Here is a 20,505-nt window from a genome sequence, read left to right as displayed (position 1 = left end):
TTACAGCCTTTGGGTCATTGGGCAATAAACGTAGCGCATCGAAGCCTTTGGAGGAAATCTTTTGATTTAATGCTCTCGTTACAACAGGAACTTCCACAGGGAAATAAGACATTTTGTTTATACAACTGAAGCAGTGTATGAGAAGCCTTACTATTTTTAAGTCGCTTCCTTCAGTCACTCAGAAATCTATATAAACGCCTATTCTTACCCACATATCCCATTGACTCGCACTCATTTCATGAACTCGTGCTAATCGGCAGTTGGGCGTGCGACTGACGCCCCTACACCCCGTGAGAGGCTACGTCTTAGCAACTTCCCCAAGAGGTTTGATGCGAGCGGAAATGTACTTTGTGGAGGCCCCAGAGTCGAAATGACACGTACATTTTGGAAATAACAATAACAACGGTTTAGCATAATTATCTTTACCAATCTCGGAATATTTCTCTCTCTCTCTCTCTCTCTCTCTCTCTCTCTCTCTCTCATTCGTTGGATTTCAAAATCTGAAGGAACCATCGTTAGGTTTTGAAAAGTCTAAAACATGTTCAAGTCTCAAAAAGTCAACGTGGTGCTCATGTATCATAAATTTTAAATGATGTTCAAGTGTTAAAAAGCCTAAAATAATTCCAGTCTAAAAAAAGTGCAATTAACGTTCAAGTCTAACAAAGTCTAAATTAGGTTCTAGTCTTCGAAGTCTAAATGATGTTCATGTATTTGCTAGAACATCTGTTTAAGGATGTATATGTTAGTGCACTCGACATGGGACTGGAATTACTTAGAAAATCTGTATATCTGATGAACAAATTCTAATAAACATCAAAATTGCTTATTAAGAGACCACACTAAAATGCAGGGACGCTGCAAAACCCTTTTAGTTAAGCCTACATTGAGCTGACGGCAATGCCGCCTTACAAGGTTGCAAGTATCTATACTTAACCATTAACTGTCCAAACGGAATAAAAGGAAAACGTATATTCAGACAAATCTAACGCTGGTCGACTAAAACCTATCAATTAGCAAGAGAGCCTCATCCTTACAGACAATTAGTAGCCATTATTAATGAGACTCACACGATTGATTGCTTGTTTAGACGTCGCCTCCGAAGATCCTGTGTTGAATCTAATACAGCAATGGACACTGATGCCAATCAGATCCACGACAAACACGAATGAGTACTTTGTAAACATTTGTAAACATTCGCCCGATGGAAAAATAGTGTTCCCATTATATCGTTCAATCTACATTACAACTATTAACTTTGTACAAGTATAGTTATATTTCAATAGAGGAACTGTAATTTTCAGATGATGGTGAAATTCTTATTATTAATGTATGTTATGCAGTCCTATTTTTACATTACAATTATTCACTAAAAACAAGCACAGTGTGCATTTACAATGCAGGAACTGTAATTACAGAAGTGCGTAATATATCATTATATTAAAGAGCAATTACAGGAAAATTAAATAAAGTAGCCAAAGAGAAAAGTACAATGATTTCAAATGCTAACGACTGGTTCAGGAGCAAGAGCCCGTGCTGACATAAAGCCAGCTTTATTATATCAAAAGTATTAAGAAATATACATTAAGAGTTTTCAGACATTGCACAAAAAATCTTATATTTTGTAAATTACTTTTCCAAAGCGATGATTTGCACTTTGGATTAAAAAGATCTTATGGGTTTGTGCTTTTCACCTACAGAGAGAGAGAGAGAGAGAGAGAGAGAGAGAGAGTGGGGGGATCATATCAGAGCCGTGAGGTGAAACAAAAAACATAATAAAAAAATTGAAAGAAAAATAATTCTTTAAAATGAAGAAGAAGAAGAAGAAGAAGAAGAAGAAGAAGAATAACCGCTGAGTCAATTTAAATCGAATGAGTCCTTTTATTTTCGGTTCCTTTTGATCGGGATTTTTGGGGCAGCGGCACAGGACAGGCATTAGTCCTTCAATGAGGGAGAGAAAGAGTTGGTCAGTTTTATCTGCACAATTATTATTTTTCTTTTTTATTTGTAGGGACGCTGTACATTCTCTCTCTCTCTCTCTCTTCTAATGAGTTTATAATGGCCATTCGAACAACAAGACAAGCCATCCCTTCTCTTATTATCGTTTATCACAGAAGCATTCATAAAAGATTAGTTCCTTAAAAGAAATATGGGGAGCCATTTTTCTCATATGTTAAAAAGAGTTTCATTACAAATTTATACAACGCTGCGACAAAAGCGCTAGTGATTTAGAGCAAGAAGGGCATAATCACAATGCATGCATACATACATACATACATATGAGGGCCTCAGAACCACAGAGTTGTAAACGCCACCCCCACCAATATCGAGTTAAGCATACCAGTAGATTTGGCAACGTTTCCTCTGTCTATTTGTTGCATTTCTATGCTATTCAGGAGTTTCAAAAAGGTCGAAATCCCTACTTGAGCAGTAGGAATTATCGATTTTGTCTACTTGAATGAACGTTGTGTCGCGCGGAGGTTACAGCCGCATAAGAGCTCAGTTAGAACCACAAGGAAGCACGTTGGCAGCTCAAGAGTGAGCCAATGAGAGCGCGCGTCACTAAGCGGGTAGTCAGTTCTAAGCCAATCAGCATTTTTCCCATCAGGTGACCCTAAGTGTTGGCCAATCACTGCACACTTTACAATCTAGATTATTGTCGACAATTAGTCCCCCACCCTCCTACCTCCTGTTATTTTCAAGTTCTTTAGCGGATGTACAGTTGGACACAGGTTTCTCTGGTACACCGTCTTGCGAGACTTCGAAAAATTACATGGTAACAGTATTTACTGAGGGAGATGGGGGGAGAACCCCTTCTCTCCTAACAAGAGTTCCACCAATAAGTTCTGGAGTTCGTTTGGTGGGCGGAGTTATTAGGAATGGTTGGAGAAAGACACACACACACACATACACACACGGAGTAAAAAAAAATCTGAGCAGTTTATATCGTTGTAAGAAGATTGTTGTCTCACTTGTAATATAAGTTTGTTTATTAAGGTTCCATTTAACTTTTTGCCAAGACGTTATCTTACAACCGTGTCTATTATTATATATCGGTCATATTCATTACACAATACTTAAAATTGATCAACATTTTAAAGTTATATTGGTATTGCCGAAAATCACGAACATCATAATAGGATAATTAACCTTATCACGTAAGCCAAGTTTACAGCATTGGTTGCAGTGCGTTTCCTCTCTCTCTCTCTCTCTCTCTTATACTAGCTCACTTATCTCTCTCTCTCTCTCTCATCTATACTAGCTAACTTAGTGATAAAGAAAAACCCCTGCGCTCAGTATGCAGTTCGATATGTCATTAGTGTAATTCAGGAGAGGAATCAGTGACCCAAATATCATCGAAGATTGCCCTTCCTGACAATTCCCATAATCATAACCAAAGCAAAGAAATTTCTCATCTCTGATACTGTAATGTCATAAACTCTTGTTCCCTTGATTGTTCGCTTGATATATTACCCCATTTCATAACATGAAATTAACGATTGGATCTCTCTACAGTCAGTTCCATTATAGAATTATTAAAAATAGAATAAAAAAAACTTTATTCCTGATATACTATCATCAAAATCGAAGGTGTGCTGCAAAAAATTATCGCCACTAATCTTTTGCCACACAGGATTAGCTGGTTTGACGTTTCTGACAACCTCCTAGGCCACCCTTACCTCCCCTTCCCCGCGCAGTTCATACAAATGGAAGACGAGCAGTGCAAACGGCCAGCAAGACCTCTAATAAGGCACTAAGTAGTACAGAACCAATATCGATACTAAGCTATGAAGCCGCACAAAATGAAAAACTTAAGAACGTCACATGACGTAAACAACATGTGTGGGACGACTTCTGCAACACGTCATATGACGTGGTTGACATTTTAAGGGTTAACTGTTGTTTTTTTCTAAAATTATGTATGCACTGATATATTGTAGACTATATATTTCGTTGACCTCAGGTGATAGGTGAAGTCATTTGGGCTTTCCTTATAGTGGCTGACATAAAGAGAGTATCATCTACTGAATTGACAGTTAACTTTTAAAATGTCCCACAGAGCATATGACCCCTATACTCAGAAACGTCAACGACGACCAAAAAATATGCCACATTTTTACTCTTGTTCATATAACTTAGGTTTTACACCAAAGATACATTGAAAATATTTTTAGGATATAAAGCATTGCATTTCAAATAATGGAAACTATTTTAATAGACTTCAAGAAGCTAATAAGCGAAAATAAGTGGCGAAGTATCATATCTGTATCGGCTACACCACAGAGAACAAAGTATACAGGTAAGGCCCCGTCCACACGGTCAAGCTTTGGTCGACGAACTTTGTCCGATGTGACGTCAGAAGCGGAGAAACAGCGGGAAAAGTCAGAACTTTGCCGCATTTTCTCCGCTTCTGACGTCACATCGAACAAAGCTCGGCCGTGTGGACGGGCCTTAAGGCAATTTGCCAATACTGTTACCGACCTCACTGTATGATAACAGTGCTCAGCGAGTCATTCAGTTCTATAATTCAATGCTGTTAACAAGAAACGGTGATTAGGAATGTATAGATATTTAATGTTATGCTGTATATTAATTACGTAGTTTATGAACATTTTGTACATTTGCTTTGTATTATTCTATAGAAGAATTATATTTATGTTCCCATTTATATTTTCTCATTGCACGTATTGTAAGACCACTATTTCGTTATGCATCGTGGCACCAATGTAATTAGATGTGTCACACTGCCTTTATTTCCCGCCATATGCATAGTCAGTCACTGTCCAGTGGTCATTGTAGTGACAAGCGCGGACCTGCTTCCCGCTGCTGTCGTCTTGATGTCTGTTTATCTTCATTACAAGATTTTAAAGAACCTATGGATTTAATTTGTCACCCCTTCATTCCATTTCTTGCATGGATGTATGTGGCAGCATCCCACACATGGCGCAGTGAGTAACCGCACGTTATGGACTCCAAGAAGACGACCGCCATTGCCGCTTTCTTCTCGTCTCGCACATTGGATTCCTTACAGTGACTCAAGATATCAACGACAACAGTTTACTACAGTGTCTCCAAGAGTGATACAGTGTTTGTGCAGTGCAGGGTTAGAGTGACAGTGTGCTATAGTGTTGTGTTGCTTTATATTAGTGTCCTTGCCAAGCTTTCTTCAGGACATTTGAACTCTAGCGCCTGTTTTCTCTGGAGCCCCCACCATACATCCTCCCCTCGTCATGCATCGATGGTGACTGAGGCCCGAGGCGCTCCCCCAGAGGCACTCTCACCCCTCCCGCCTCCCCTCTGGTCGCTAGCTCGCAACACTCACTCACCCCACCCGACTGCCGCTTATTTCACAAGCGCACTGACAAACATTGTAATTTTTAAATATCCAAAGTGCTTTCTTTCGCTTACATACAGCGACTTGGATATTTTTCTGGCATTCTACTGATCTCAAGCTCTCTTACGACACCGAACACGACATGGCTCACAAGAGGAAAAGCTAATTGATCTAATGGATCAGACAGGATGAGACAGAGGAGCAGACAGCGGATCAGGCCGAGGATCAAACGCAGGGTCTGATGAGAGACGAGGTACCTGTGCACCTCCCCACTTGCTGATGGAAGATACCCGCACCACTCTCCCTCCTCCCCTGACTCCCAATAGGACAGGAGACCAGAATAATGACATACTCCATCTTATACACTTTCTGCAGACTTCCAGCATGCAAGAGCAAGACCGACGACGACAAGAGGAGCAGAACTTCAGACTACAGATGGAGCAATCAAGACAGGAAGACAACCAGCGGTTCATGTCTCTTTTCTCCTTGCTATCAGGACAGATTGCGGCATCGCAACCCCAGCAACCTAACCCCATGATTGCACCTCTTTTTGCACCTGTTCCCCCACCCCCTGGCTTCTCAGAGAATATACCTACAGTTTCTAGCAAGCCTACGGTCCATCCCCCTCCTCTTCTGCAACAAGATGCAACGTACCAAGCGTTTCGCCAATGGAGACTCCGTTTTGAGGATTATGCGGCATTAGTTGGACTTGATAGGTTACATCAAACTTCCCAGAATGATTCACCTGAGAACTTGCATCTCCCCACCCTGGACGTCCAGCGCCTGCTTACGCATACACTGGGCATCCCTCCCAACACATCACTTTCTCTTACAGAGGTGTTGGATACACTGCAAAAGCACTTTCGCAGCCTCAGAAATGAAGCCTTACGACGCAGGGAATTGTTGTCCTGCAAACAGGCTGTCGGAGAATTGTTTGCAGACTACTACGCACGCCTCAAGGATCTCGCTGATGAAGTGGACTTATGCACTGGCAACCCCACCTCCTGCACCGAACGGCAATTGCAGATGGTAATTTTGATGGGTGTGAGAGACGAAGAGTTAATACAACGCCTTATCCCCCTCCAACCCTCATCTACCCTCGCAGAGTTTCGTGACATGCTGCCGCTCCTACGAATCTACACGTGCGACTGCATCAGCCATTGCATCTTCCCCTAGCCAGGTCAACGCAGTATCTACATACAAGAAGAACCAGCGTCTACAGAAGAGGACTTCTCATCGATCTCCTGACCAACGTTCTCACCAGTCTCCTAACAGTGACCCTTGTCAATATTGCTCTCGCAAGCACGATTCCGGACAATGCCCAGCCACGGGTGCATCGTGCAATAACTGCGGACGCACGGGTCATTGCCCCGCACTCAGAAATGCCCTGCTAAGGAAGCTCAGTGCAAGACCTGCCAGAAACAGGGAAACAGGGGGACATTTTGAGAAGATGTGCAGGTCGACCAAGAAAAGTCAGACTGGGTATACAGCTTCACCTCCTCCTAATAAGTCAAATCCCAGCTGCCGTTTCGTGGGTGATAACTTGGGTAGCGAGTCCCCCACACCAGTCACTGTCTCTCTGTCATTTGGCGATATATCAGCACAACTCCAGCTAATCCCCGATACAGGAGCAGACATCACAGTGATTGGCACCACTACATTTGGATGCACTCCGCATACCTCGGACAAAGGCTTGAACCTCCACCCATGACGATGTCGTGACACCAGATGGATCCCCATGACACCGGCTGTAGGATGCTCCAGGCAACACTTCGTCTTGGCAACAAGTCTTGCTCAGCAACCATACATGTTCATGAGGATATCCGGACTCCCCTCCTCTCCCGTGAACATTGCCGAGCTCTCGCCATAGTGTCACCGGAATTCCCGAAGCCCATCTTCAAGGTAACACATGTTAACAGATGCGCTCAGTTTCCTGCCTCTGCCATGACGTCACCCGCAGCTATTAAGGACTATTTTCTTCGGCACTTCAGCGACGTCCTCATATCCAAGAAGGATCTACAAACCAGCCTCTAAAGAAAATGGCAGGCCCTCCGAATGAGGATTCACCTGAAACCTGGTGCTACACCATTCGCTGTGCATACACCCAGGCCCATTCCGTTTGCTCTCAGAGATCAAGTGAAAGAAGAAAACTTGACTCCTTGGTGCAACAAGGAATCATCAGACCAGCAGGCGACGAACCCTCTGAATGGTGTCATCCCATGGTCTTGGTACCCAAGGACAAAGGTGTGCGCATCACTGTTGATCACACCCACCTAAATTTTCAGGTAGCCCGCCCTACACACCCTTCACCTACGCCCCATGATGCCGTCCGCAACATCTCTCCTACTGCGAAGTACTTCACCACAGCGGATGCCCTGCATGGCTATTGGCAAATGGAGTTGGCAGAAGAGGACCGCCACCTGACTACATTTATAACTCCGTATGGAAGATTCCAGCACTGTCGTGGCCCGATGGGATTTTCAGCAACAGGTGATGCATACTGCCTTCGTGGAGATATGGCACTACAAGGTGTTCCCAACTGTGTGAAGGTTGTAGATGACATCCTCCTTTCCGACGAGGATCTCCCTTCCCACCTACAATACGTGTACCAAATGCTGACCAGATGCCGTCAGTATGGCATCACCCTCAACAAGGAGAAATTTACTGTAGCCGCCCCTAAAGTTAACTTTTGCGGTTATGTCTTATCATCCGATGGTATTGCAGCAGACCCCGACAAGGTATCAGCTATACGCGACTTCCCGACACCGTCCAATGTCACAGACGTTAGGTCGTTTATGGGTACTCGTCCAATCCAAACTTGCCGACTTTCACTCCAGACATTGCAGCAGCAGCACAGCCCCTAACGTCCACTTATGAGCCCCAAACGCTCATTTGTCTGGGACGCCCGACCATGAGCGAGCATTTTTTAAGAAAAAGTCAAAGACAGCTCTGACTTCACCACCTGTCCTGGCACCCTTCAATCCTGCCTTGCCTGTGGTTCTACAAACAGATGCCTCAGCCTATACGGTCTCGGCTATGCCCTATTTCAAGATAAACGGCCGAGGTCAGATGCGTCTCATCCAGTGTGGCTCTCGTTTCCTTACGGATACAGAGACTCGCTACGCCACCATAGAGCTGGAGCTACTTGCAGTCACTTGGGCTATAGCTAAGTGCCGCCTATACTTGTCTGGACTTCAACATTTCACCTTAATGACTGACCATCGCCCCTTGATACCAATTCTCAATCACTACAAATTGGATGCTATTGAGAATCCACGCCTTCAACGCCTCAAGATGAAAGTGGCCCCCTACCTCTTCAATGCAGTATGGCACGCAGGGAAACAACTTTGCATACCAGATGCCCTGTCTCGCTCCCCAACCAGTCGCCTCACACCTGAAGATGAAGAGGAGTGCACCACTTCGACTGCACATGTCAGGCGTATCGTTGCCAGCACTGCCACTTCCACTGACGACCAGGCAACAGGACCCATCGTCGAAGAAGACAAGTCTCTACAAGAAATCCGCACGGCCGCATCTCAGGATCAAGATTACAGTCGTCTCGTTTACTACGTCTCCAACGGTTTTCCTACCAACCGCTATGATCTCCACGCTTCCGCCCTCCCGTATTGGAAGCTGCGGGACAACCTTTACGCGGATGGAGAGTTAGTATTGTATGGACCCCGGATCATCATCCCTGCAGCCCTCCGTAGACGCACCTTGGATCGACTCCACGACAGCCATCGAGGGATTGAAGCTACTCGACGTCGTGCAATGCAGACAGTATTCTGGCCAGGTATCAATGCAGATATCAAGAGTAAAGTAGAAAGCTGTGAGGCCTGCCAACAGCTTCTCCCTAGTCAGCAACAAGAACCTTACATGTGTGACGACCATCCATCCCGGCCCTTCGAAAGTGTGTCAGCTGACTTCTTCCACGTAGCAGGGAAATCCTTCCTTGTTATTGCTGATAGACTTTCAGGCTGGCCTGTGGTTGTTCCCTGTGGACGTGACACAACTTCAGCCAGAGTTACAAGAATGTTCTGTGTTTTCTTCCGCGAGGTTGGTGTTCCACTCCGCTTACGAACTGATGGAGGACCCCCATTTTCCAGCCATGACTTCAAGCAATTTGCCGACCGCTGGGGAGTTCATCACATCATCACTTCTCCACATTACCCTCAGGCTAATGGACACGCAGAAGCTGCAGTGAAAGCTGTTAAACATCTTATCCTCAAGACTGCCCCATCCGGGAACAGAGATTGTGAAGCCTTTGATAGAGGACTGCTGGAGCTTCGGAATACACCGAACCCTGCTGGACGCTCCCCTGCGCAGATCCTCTATGGCCATCCTCTCCGCACTTATGTTCTGGCTCACCCCAGATCATTCACAGAGGAGTGGCAAACTAAGACTGAAGATTACGACCGTCGCACTGCTGCCCAAACCGACCAAGCCATGAGCCTTTACAATTCTCATGCCCGCCCTCTACCCAAGCTCCCCATCGGCCAACGAGTTAGGATACAGGACTCAACGACGCTTCGATGGGACAAGGTCGGCATCGTGATGGGCCGCGGAATGTCAAGAAAGTATGAAATACGCCTTCCAAGTGGTCGTGTATGGTTTCGAAACCGAAGACATTTACGCCCAGTGGCTAACATGAGTGATGACACCTCTCCCCAAGTCCCTGTGTCCCCTTGCTCTGGCCAGGAAAGAGAGCCATCATTCGAACCCTCCAATGTCCCTCGCCATTCACCTCGACTAGCTCAGAGGAATTTATGTTCCGCTCGAGACACTGCTACGAGCGTAAAGGGGGAGGGAGGTGTATAGATATTTAATGTTATGCTGTATATTAATTACGTACAGTTTATGAACATTTTGTACATTTGCTTTGTATTATTCTATAGAAGAATTATATTTATGTTCCCATTTATATTTTCTCATTGCACGTATTGTAAGACCACTATTTCGTTATGCATCGTGGCAACAATGTAATTAGATGTGTCAACACTGCCTTTATTTCCCGCCATATGCATAGTCAGTCACTGTCCAGTGGTCATTGTAGTGACAAGCGCGGACCTGCTTCCCGCTGCTGTCGTCTTGATGTCTGTTTATCTTCATTACAAGATTTTAAAGAACCTATGGATTTAATTTGTCACCCCTTCATTCCATTTCTTGCATGGATGTATGTGGCAGCATCCCACACAAGGAAGACACCAAAAACATGTGGGGCCTGAGTAAGTAGGAAAGTTTACTGCAATACTCTCAATTTTGTATGGAGGCATTATGCCATTTTTTTTTACAGATACTTCGAACATTATATCAAGAATATAATGGTTATAATAAAACTTGTTTTGAATTATGTTTATTAAAACATATAATCAAATAACTAGTGAGAGCAAAATGAGAACATTTTAGGTCCTATTACAAAAAATATAACATTTATATTATACAATCTAATACCTTGACCATCTACCCTCTCTCTCAGTCACTTCCCTCAATCTGTCGGGCATCGAATGAACAAGGTTGAAAATTTGCTGCGGTCTCGTCTACAAATTTTCCACTGAGAGTTGACGTGAGCCATGAGTTGCTGTGTTGTTCTCTCATGTTCCATTTTCCATGTGTTCACCATCTGGGCCCACACGTGTTCAATCACATTCATATCTGCTCCTTTGCTCGGCCATTCAAGAAGAAGCAGGTTATCCTGTCTGGCAAACCACTCTTGAACAACGTGAGCAGTGTGAACAGGATGGGCCCTGGTGGGAAGGGAAAATTCCTTTCTCGTAACGAAGGCAAGAAGGAGGTTTGCAGCAGCTCAACATACTTAGCTGCTGTAAATCGTCCCTCGATACGGAACACATCACCCATACCATGCAGACACACCCAGCCCCATACGTTGCAGGTGACATGTCCAGACCAAACCACCTCAACGATGTTACGGGGTTCATATCTGAATAAGAGAAAAAAATTTGGGTGTATAATATAAATCATATATATATATATATATATATATATATATATATATATATATTGATAATATTTATATATACATACATACCTTTGGAGAATTTAAATTCTCGGTGATGAACAACACTGAAAGAATTCTATTGTCTAATTATTTATTTAATATATTATATATGAGGAAAAAGAGCAAATGATGCCACTGTCCCTTACGTAATATTTATCTCAGAAATAGCACTCTTATTTATGTTTACTCCCTTTATATATTTTGACAGTCCACTTCCGTGGAACAAAATCTGAAAATTAATATAAAGAATACAATTGATAATTGATGCAAGTAATGATTTTGCTTATCATACCGAGTTCTATTTGTTCGCCAACAATGCAGCTTCCCATGCGATGTGGACGAGAAGCACTTCTCGTCAGTAAAGATGACCCGGCCCCACAAGTCCAAACCCTTATCAGCATAACGTTTGGCAAAATCAAGCCTTCTTGGTGATATCACATATAGCATGTAAGGAAATCCAGGCCCACACGTTTACGGTTACAAGCCGCTCCTGGCCACTTCGTAAATGTTTCCTCGGTGGTATCTGAATGAAAACAATCTGAATTTTTTTTACAATTTACGCGTTGCTTTCCGTAACAGGGAAAATAATGATATATCGTTTGGGGAAATGTAATGCTAAGTAACAACCCAACCCCTCTTATACACTAAAACAGCTCGAAAGCTGATTAGTGGAATTCACGTTAAGAGAGGAACAGCACCACCTTTCGTAAACAGTGTTTCAAGCAGACAATTGACAATTTATCATTTGAAGACATACAGAATTTTAAACGTTATCAATGACAGCAATGACCTGAGATATTGCAATGCCAGTAACAGCCAATCAATCAATCAGTCCCAGTAATCGTGTGATTTAATATATCACTTTGTTTAGTGATAACGATATCACTGCTACAGCACCCCTATCACACGCTAACAATTTTTTCACCCAATCATGGCTAGATTGAGGTGTTGCATAAATTTTGATAGGTTATCTCTCCTCTGCTAGTAGTATTCGTTATAGTCTCCAAATGAACAGCAACATATAGTTCTCCGGGCGCAGATGGTCGCTCTACGAGGGAAAGCGGGCTTTCAGTACGTGCTGTTGCACAGCGTCTTGACGTCTCCTCTACAACAGTAAATAAATGGAAAAGGAGGCACGCTTAGACTGGGAAATTGACCGACTTTGGATAGCATTTATTTATTTCATTTATTTACTAATTTTTAAAACTATAAACCTTATAACCCGTGAAATTATGAAACCTAAATTACAGTTGCCTTGGTCCTGTTGAACTCTAATAGTGATTCTTTCTCTTTACTTCCCAGAATACCAAATAGCATTCCCATATGTAAACAGGTTATAATTAATCTTGATTATCTAGGTATCTGCATGTTAATTACGTATTTCAGTTCGAAGACCTCCACCACGAATGACCACGCGTTAGGATAACGACGACTTTCGACGAACAGCAGAAGATCCTTTTACCAATACTATTGCTATTCGTGAACGTCTGGCATTAAATGTTTCGGCTATGACGGTGCGAAGACGTCTGCATGAGGCAGGAATACCTCATAGAATTCCTGCCAAGAAGGAATTTCTCGCCGAACGGCATCGTGCTGAGAGGCTTGTCTTTGTTCAACAGTTTGCGGCGGAGTATATGGAATTTTTGTATCGAGTCGTATGCAGTGACCAAGGCAAATAGAGTGCATTGGCCTTGGCAGTGACGAAAGGTCTTTTACAAGCAGAAGTCACGGCAGAATACATAACTGAAGACCGAGTAATATAAGGTGAGTTTCTATAATCATTAATAACAGTCGGGCTATAATAATTTTAAGCAAGGGTAATATTATAATCAAAAGATAATAGTTTTGTCAATAACCATGTATTTTCCGCTAATTGAATTATATTGCCACGAGAAGTGTGAAAATAAAAATTCTTCATTGAAAACCACCCTATGGCCAGCTTTCAGGCATTAAGCAAATACATTATTAATGTTATGAATAATCACGTAGGCAAACTTATAATATAGAGTTCAGACTGTTTACTGAATTAAAGAATATCATATCATAACGGACCGTTGCAGATCAAACAATGCTATTATAAGTATTAATCCTTGCAGATGAATAAACATTCTTAACTTATTGCAAGGGTTGTTACTTAGCATTTTATTTCCCCAAACGATATAGCATTATATTCCCTATTACGAAAAGCAAAGCGTAAATTGTTAAAAATTAGATTTTTTCCCTTCAGATACTACAGAAGAAACATTTACGAGGTGACCAGAAATGGGCATGTCACAGTAAACGTGTGGGGCTGGATCTTCTTACATTGTTTGGATGATATCACCAGGATTGAGTGGAGGTTCACTGGTGAAAAATACATTGAAATTCTTCCGGATTTCTAACTTCTTTCACTTCAACAGCGGAATTATTCCTCCCCACCTGCTCCTGTTATTTTTATTCACGACCGCTGCCCCATCCATACGGCCAGAATAGTCCAGGAATGGTTTCAAGGTCGAGAGGATCTGTAAGGATACAGACATGAACCTCACTGAGAATATTTAGGCTAATTTGGTAAAATGTTGGGAGCCTGAGAGGGAGAGGAGACCAGATCAACTTATGAACCTCTGGGAACACAATGGAAAGTCTTCCACAACCGACCACAGATCGTCAGAAACCATGTATCTTCTATGCCTAACAGATTGCAAGAGGTGATCTAGAAGGAAGGTGGCTGGACTTCTCACTAATATTAAAAATAAATGTAAAAATTGAGTGTGTATATTTGGATTACCCCATGGCTTCCGCTGAACTTCCATGTCGTATGATGTAAAAAAAAAAAAAATCAGACCTATGCATATCGTTTAGCTCCAGGTCAGATTATTATAATTTATATATTAGAAAGGTGAATTTGATATTTTAAAGAAGTTCAAAATCTAAAGGGAATTTCGCTATCCTTATTTTTTCTTTAAAAATTATCCAAAAAGAGAACCATAGGACAATATCATCAAACTACATTTCTCCAAATAGCCCTTTCCACAATGGACAGGTAAATGACTGAAGGGGCTGTTTAACAATATAGACGTCTGTCTCTTATCCTCACACGAATGATGATAAGAGCGAAAGGAATTTCTGTCCGTATGACATTAAAACATGTATCACAATTAATATAGAAAATATAAGCCAAGTAGATATGTTTATCCATATCATGTAATAATTATTGTAATGAACGGCGTGTAGGGAATAATCTCTACAGTATATTCAAGAGGGAATACAAACCCAACCATGAATACATGAAACCCCTGAATATCAGCAATTGTTTATCATTGGCAAACGAATCAAGTTTACCATATTGGAATGGTTAAAAGTTTGCACCAAGTTTGGGAGTCCTTCACTTTCCATTACATGTTGTGGAATTTTCTCTGTCCCTAGTAGTTTCATTTTGATTCCTCAGTAACGTCTAGTCTCTCTCTCTCTCTCTCTCTCTCTCTCTCTCTCTCTCTCTCTCTCTCTCTCTCTCTCTCTCTCCTTTTCAGTCTATATGTATTTACAAGAGGGAGTGAGTTTAACCCAATCCTTCTTCTTGTAAATGTTGTTGTATTCAGAAAATCTACAGTACTATAATAATATTAGGATAAACACTAAAAACACGCAGGCATTAAAGATAAACAAGAAAATATTTCAACTGGAGTTTTTCGTTAGCCATACACTCTATCCACGAGCATATCTAGTACTCCGTCCACTCATCGGGGTCGCAACAGGCCCACCTTACCCTTAGTCCCCCACCCATTTCAGTTGTAGCAAAAGCCAGGCTGAGGACATCGGTACAGCAAAAGCAAGAAGCTCGTCAGTTTTAATTACATTTTAAAATTCCAAAACCTGTAAGACGGCTTAACAACAAGAACTCAATATATTAGTTTAGTCAAGATTAGAGGGTGTTAATGACATATCAAAACTGCATACTTAGCGCAGTGGTATTTCTAGATGACATGTCACTTAAAATTAGCTAATATGAGAGAGAGAGAGAGAGAGAGAGATAGAGAGAGAGAGAGAGAGAGAGGAGCTAAGGTGTCGGACACTTTCAACAAGTTCACTGAGTTTTTGGGTATGTTCAATGATGTGCTGCTGCGCTTCTCTTTATAGCTTCGTATTATATTATTGGTAGGAAACGCATTGCAACCGATACTATAAATTGGCTTACGTGATAAGGTTAAAATATCTTATGATGTTCTTGATTCTCTCCAATACCAATGTAACTCTAAAATTTTGATCAATTTTAAGTATTGCGTAATGACTATGACCGATATATAATAACAGACACGGTGGTAAGATAACGCCTTAGACGAAAGTTTAAATGGAACTTAATAAACAAAAAACTTATATTAAAAGTGAGACAGTAATCTTAGTTAAAGCGATATAACCTGCTCAGATTTTTTTTTCTTTTACCGTGTGTGTGTGTGTGTGTTTCTCCAACCATACCTAATGACTCCTCCCGCTGAAAGAATTCCAGAGCTTATTGGTGGAACTCTGCTAAAGAGAGGAAGTAGTCCCCCCCCCACAATCCCCCCCCTCAGTAAACACTGTTACCATATAATTTTTCGAAGTCCCTCAAGAAGGTGTACCAGGGAAACCTGTGTCCAACTGTACAGTAGTTTCATGGTGAGTACAGATTAAAATATTTTGCTTTTCTTAGAGAAGTAGTAGTGATTGCAGTAGTATTATTTTTCTATAATTTTTGTGTTTTAATTATTATGATAATATTGGTGATGATTATTTTAATGGCTAAACATTATGATGATGGAATGTTATCATGGTCAACATCATAATTACTAATATTACCGTATTATCATCATTATTTGCTATTATCATTAATAATATTATTATCAATACTCCTATTATTATTATTATTATTATTATTATTATTATTATTATTATTATCAGTATAACATCCATGATTGTTATACCACGAAAGTATTTTTGTGATGAGTACACATTTTATTATCATGATTATTATTATCAATATTATTAACCAATATTACTGTATTGCCATTATTATTGATATTTTTATATATTTTTTTAAATATCATCATCATCATCATCATCATCATCATCATCATCATCATCATCATCATCATCATCATCATCATATTATTATTATTATTATTATTATTATTATTATTATTATTATTATTATATCTATTGCTGTTATAACACGAATATAATAACACTATTATCCTTTTACACATTTAATTATGGTTTAGTGCTGGTTATGAATAAAATATACACAAATGTGAGGGGGTTAGGCGTACATTTTGAATGCTAGCGCACATGCGCACCCCACAATTTTTTTTTTTTAATTTTCACAAAAAATTGATAAGGGGTAGGGCTTTCATATGAAACTTAGTTCAAATCAATATCTTTCTTAGAAGCAGAGTAATGAATGCTAGACTTTGAGGGCAATTTACTCATTTTTTAAAAAGAATTGCAGGTACATTAGGTTGGCCACAAGAGTTCTGGACTACTCTGATACAGAGTAAATTAATTGGTAGGGCGCAAAAAGTGTACGTTACCCTTATTGAGGATTTGTCTTCAGATTATGACAGTGTCAAATCTATCGTTTTGAAAGCGTATGAGTTGGTCCCCCAAAAGGGGAATGATCAAACCTTCGTAGAGTTTGCGCGAGGGAAAAAGCAGACTGCCGAGGATTGGTTTAAGTCCAAAGAAGTGGACGATTTTGATAAAATGAAGGAATTGGTGTTGGTAGAGGAATTCAAAAAGTGTGTGCCGGGCAAGTTAAAGGTTCATTTGGAGGAATTGAAACGCGACACTTTGCAAGAGGTGGCTATTGCCAGTGACGAGTACTACTTGTCTCATAAAAATGAGTTAGGTGGTATGTCTTCCAATATGAAGCCTGGTTGGTTTAGAAGTGGATGGAATAATAATAATAATAGGTCCAATACTGTTAATAATTATAATAGGCGTAATAATAGGGGTAACAAAACTAGTAATAATAATAAGTCTTTTTCATCCAACAGGTTTAACAAGTCTAATAATTATGAACCTGAGAAGGCAAAGTCATTAACGTGCTTCTTCTGCAACAAGAGGGGCACGTTAAAAGCATGTGTTATGCCTTTCGGAGATCCCTGCAAGGTAATGCTCGTCCTGTAATGGGGGTCGAGAAAAAGAGAGACAGAGACTATAATTCGCCAAAGACCTCTGATCAATGACTCTCGGACGTGGAAATTAAGCCTTTTTCTCGCTTTGTGTCTCTTAGCAGTGTCGCTGTGGTTGATGGGTCCTGTAGGAAACGGGTAGGAATTTTACGCAATACGGGAGCGGCACAGTCTTTGATCTTAAGAGAGGCTTTGCTGCGGGATTTTGTTGGTGAGCATACAGAATTTGTGCTCCTGTCAGGTTTTTCGGATACGGTTCATTCTTATCCAATTGAGAGGTTTATTTTGAATTGTCCTTCTTTTACGGGAAATGTTAATTTGGCCGTGGTGGAAAAGTTTCCCGTGAAGAATATTGATGTAGTCCTTGGAAATGATGTGGCTCTCAAAAATAAATCTTGTCCAATATTAATTAATCTCGAGAGCGAAATATCTGTAGTCACTCGCTCTCGGTCTGCAGAGTCAACCGTAGACGTAGATTTAAGTAGTTTAGACCGTAGTGGTAGTATAGTTTTAGGCAATATTGGTAATAGTAAAAATAAATTGAACTGGACTACGGAGGAGCTAGTTAAAACTCAGAAGAAGGAATTTTCAAATCTCCCTGTTGAGCCAGGTGAGCTCTCTGACTTAACGAGTCTTAAATTTAAAATTATTAATAATATTTTGTACATGGTAAGTAGACCTTTGGAGGCAACTAATATAAACTCTGAAGTAGTCAAGCAAATAATGGTTCCTTTTGATTACAGGAGAGGTTTAATGTCGTTAGGCGATGAGAATGACTTGGCAGGACATTTTGGTATTCACAAGACGTCGGGAAAATTGCTTGTTGGATATTTTTGGCCCAAGTTGAAGGCCGACGTCAAGAAATACGTGAACAGCTGTGACGTCTGTCAACGGGTTGGCAAGCCCAATCAACTCATTCCGAAAGCGCCGTTGTTTCCCATCCCAGTTGTCTCGGAATCCTTCAAAGAAATAATCATAGACGTTGTGGGACTCTTGCCTCGTACTCGTAGCGGTAACGAATATATTTTTACTATTTGAGATAGGATGTCTCGTTATCCCGAGGCCATACCGTTACGTAGTATTAAAAGTGTGAAAATTGTTGCTTCATTAATAGAATTCTTTACCAGGTTTGGCATGCCCAAAATAATTCAGTCAGATTGTGGATCCAATTTTATTAGTAATTATTTCAGGGATAAAATGGCTGAATTAAGCACGTAACCTCTTCTCCATATCATCCGGAGAGTCAGGGAGTCTTGGAAAGGTTTCATCAGACGTTGAAATCGATGTTGAAAAAGTATTGTCTAAGTCATGGTTCGGAGTGGGACAAGGCGTTGCCATATTTGTTATTTGCATTTCGTTCAACACCTACTGTAGTCAATCCTTAGGTTTTTCACCCTTTAATTTGATTTTTGGTCATTGTGTGCGTGGTCCTCTTGACGTCGTTAAGGAATCATGGGAGGGAGACGTCCCTCACATTAATTTGTTGTATTATGTAACGAATCTTGGGGACAAATTGACCAAGGCATGTTAGTTTGCTGCGGAAAATATGTTGAAACCATATAAGGAACGGGATAAGGTGGTGCCCATGGCCACTATAGGGACTATTGGAAAATCTGTTAATAATCGTGATAACTTTGTTTCTTTTTCAGAGGTTGAAGATAATGAAAATAATCGTGTTGATGAAGGTAACTGGCGCTCTGATAACAAAGGGTCATTAGCAAACTTCGGTGGTATGGTTTCACACTTGAGTAATGATAAGCAGAGATCCTTGAAGAGGTTGGTGAATAATTATAAATGTTTATTTTCTGATGTGCCAGGCCGAACGTCCGTTTTAGAACATGATGTGGACGTGGGTAATGCTGTTCCTGTGAAACAATCCCCTTATAGGTTAAATCGATTCAAAAGTGGTGTAGTATTACATGCTGAAGCATGACCTTATTGAGCCGAGTAAGAATCCTTGGTCATCTCCGGTAGTTTTGGTTTAGAAATCTGGCGGAGACTTTAGGTTAGGTTTTGATTACAGAAAGTTGAACGAGGTGACCAAGGCAGACTGTTATCCTTTGCCTCGTATAGAGAACTGTATTGACCGCTTGGGAAAGTCAAAACATATTAGCAAATTTGATTTATTAAAAGGTACTGGCAGGTTCTCTTTCCAAAACGTGCTAGAGCCTTATCGGCGTTTGTAACCCCACAAGGTTTGTTTCAGTGTAAAGTGATGCCGTTTGGGATGAAGAATGCTGCAGCCACTTTCCAAAGATTAATGAATAGTTTGGTGTACGGTTTAGAGGGTTGTGTGGTATACATAGACGATATTGTTATCTATAGTGATGATTGGGAGACTCATCTGGAGAGAATCGAGGTGTTGTTTGAAGTGTTGAAAAAAGCAGGTTTGGTAGTGAATTTGAAAAAGAGTGAGTTCGCTAAAGCGAAAGTCATGTATTTAGGCCACGAGGTTGGTGGTGGCAAGGTAATCCCCAAACAGGCCAATATTGAATCTATAAAGAAAATAGGTGTTCCTAAATGTCGTAGGGATGTCCGTAAGTTTCTTGGCTTAGTAGGTTATTATAGGCGTTTTGTCAAGAACTTTTCGGACATTGCTGAACCTCTAACCCGTCTCTTGAAGAAGGAAGTGAAGTGAAGTTTGTTTGGTCCTCTGACACTCAAAATGCTTTTGAGAAGTTGAAACAGGTACTTGTTAGTTTCCCTATTTTGAGAGCTCCGGATTTCAATGTTCCTTTTGCTCTTGCTACGGATGCCAGTGATCTGGGTGTTGGTGCAGTCCTTTTACAGGCTGACGAATAAGGTGTGTCTCATCCAGTTGCCTTCTTCTCTAAAAAGTTAACGTCTGCCCAGCGGAAATATTCAACCGTTGAGAAGGAGACACTCGCATTGATCCTAGCAATTAATCATTTTTCTGTTTATCTATCGTCAACAGGTATGCCTATAAAAATTATGACTGTTCATAACCCTCTATCTTTTGTCAGCAGATATAAAAATAAGAATCAGAGGCT

General features: G+C 41.0%; 1 protein-coding gene across 1 annotated transcript; it reads left to right on the top strand.

Moving 5' to 3' along the window:
* Positions 1 to 8,368: 8,368 nt before the first annotated feature.
* LOC135209407 (uncharacterized) lies at positions 8,369 to 10,150 on the top strand. Its single transcript, XM_064242099.1, has 2 exons — positions 8,369 to 9,161; positions 9,273 to 10,150. Exons 1-2 carry the CDS (start codon positions 8,369 to 8,371, stop codon positions 10,148 to 10,150), a joined length of 1,671 nt encoding a protein of 556 aa, XP_064098169.1.
* Positions 10,151 to 20,505: the final 10,355 nt, after the last annotated feature.

Source organism: Macrobrachium nipponense, chromosome 37 (genome assembly GCF_015104395.2).
Source record: "Macrobrachium nipponense isolate FS-2020 chromosome 37, ASM1510439v2, whole genome shotgun sequence".
NCBI classification, from domain to species: Eukaryota; Metazoa; Arthropoda; class Malacostraca; order Decapoda; family Palaemonidae; genus Macrobrachium; species Macrobrachium nipponense.
The sequence above is the reverse complement of the archived record's forward strand: the minus strand, read 5'-3'. Positions and strand labels throughout refer to the sequence as shown.

Coding starts and splice junctions, on each gene's coding strand:
- LOC135209407 (XM_064242099.1), top strand. CDS start 8,369: ATGCCCTATTTCAAGATAAACGGCCGAGGTCAGATGCGTCTCATCCAG. Junction 9,162..9,272: donor CAAGAGTAAAGTAGAAAGCT/GTGAGGCCTGCC, acceptor TCCACGTAGCAG/GGAAATCCTTCCTTGTTATT.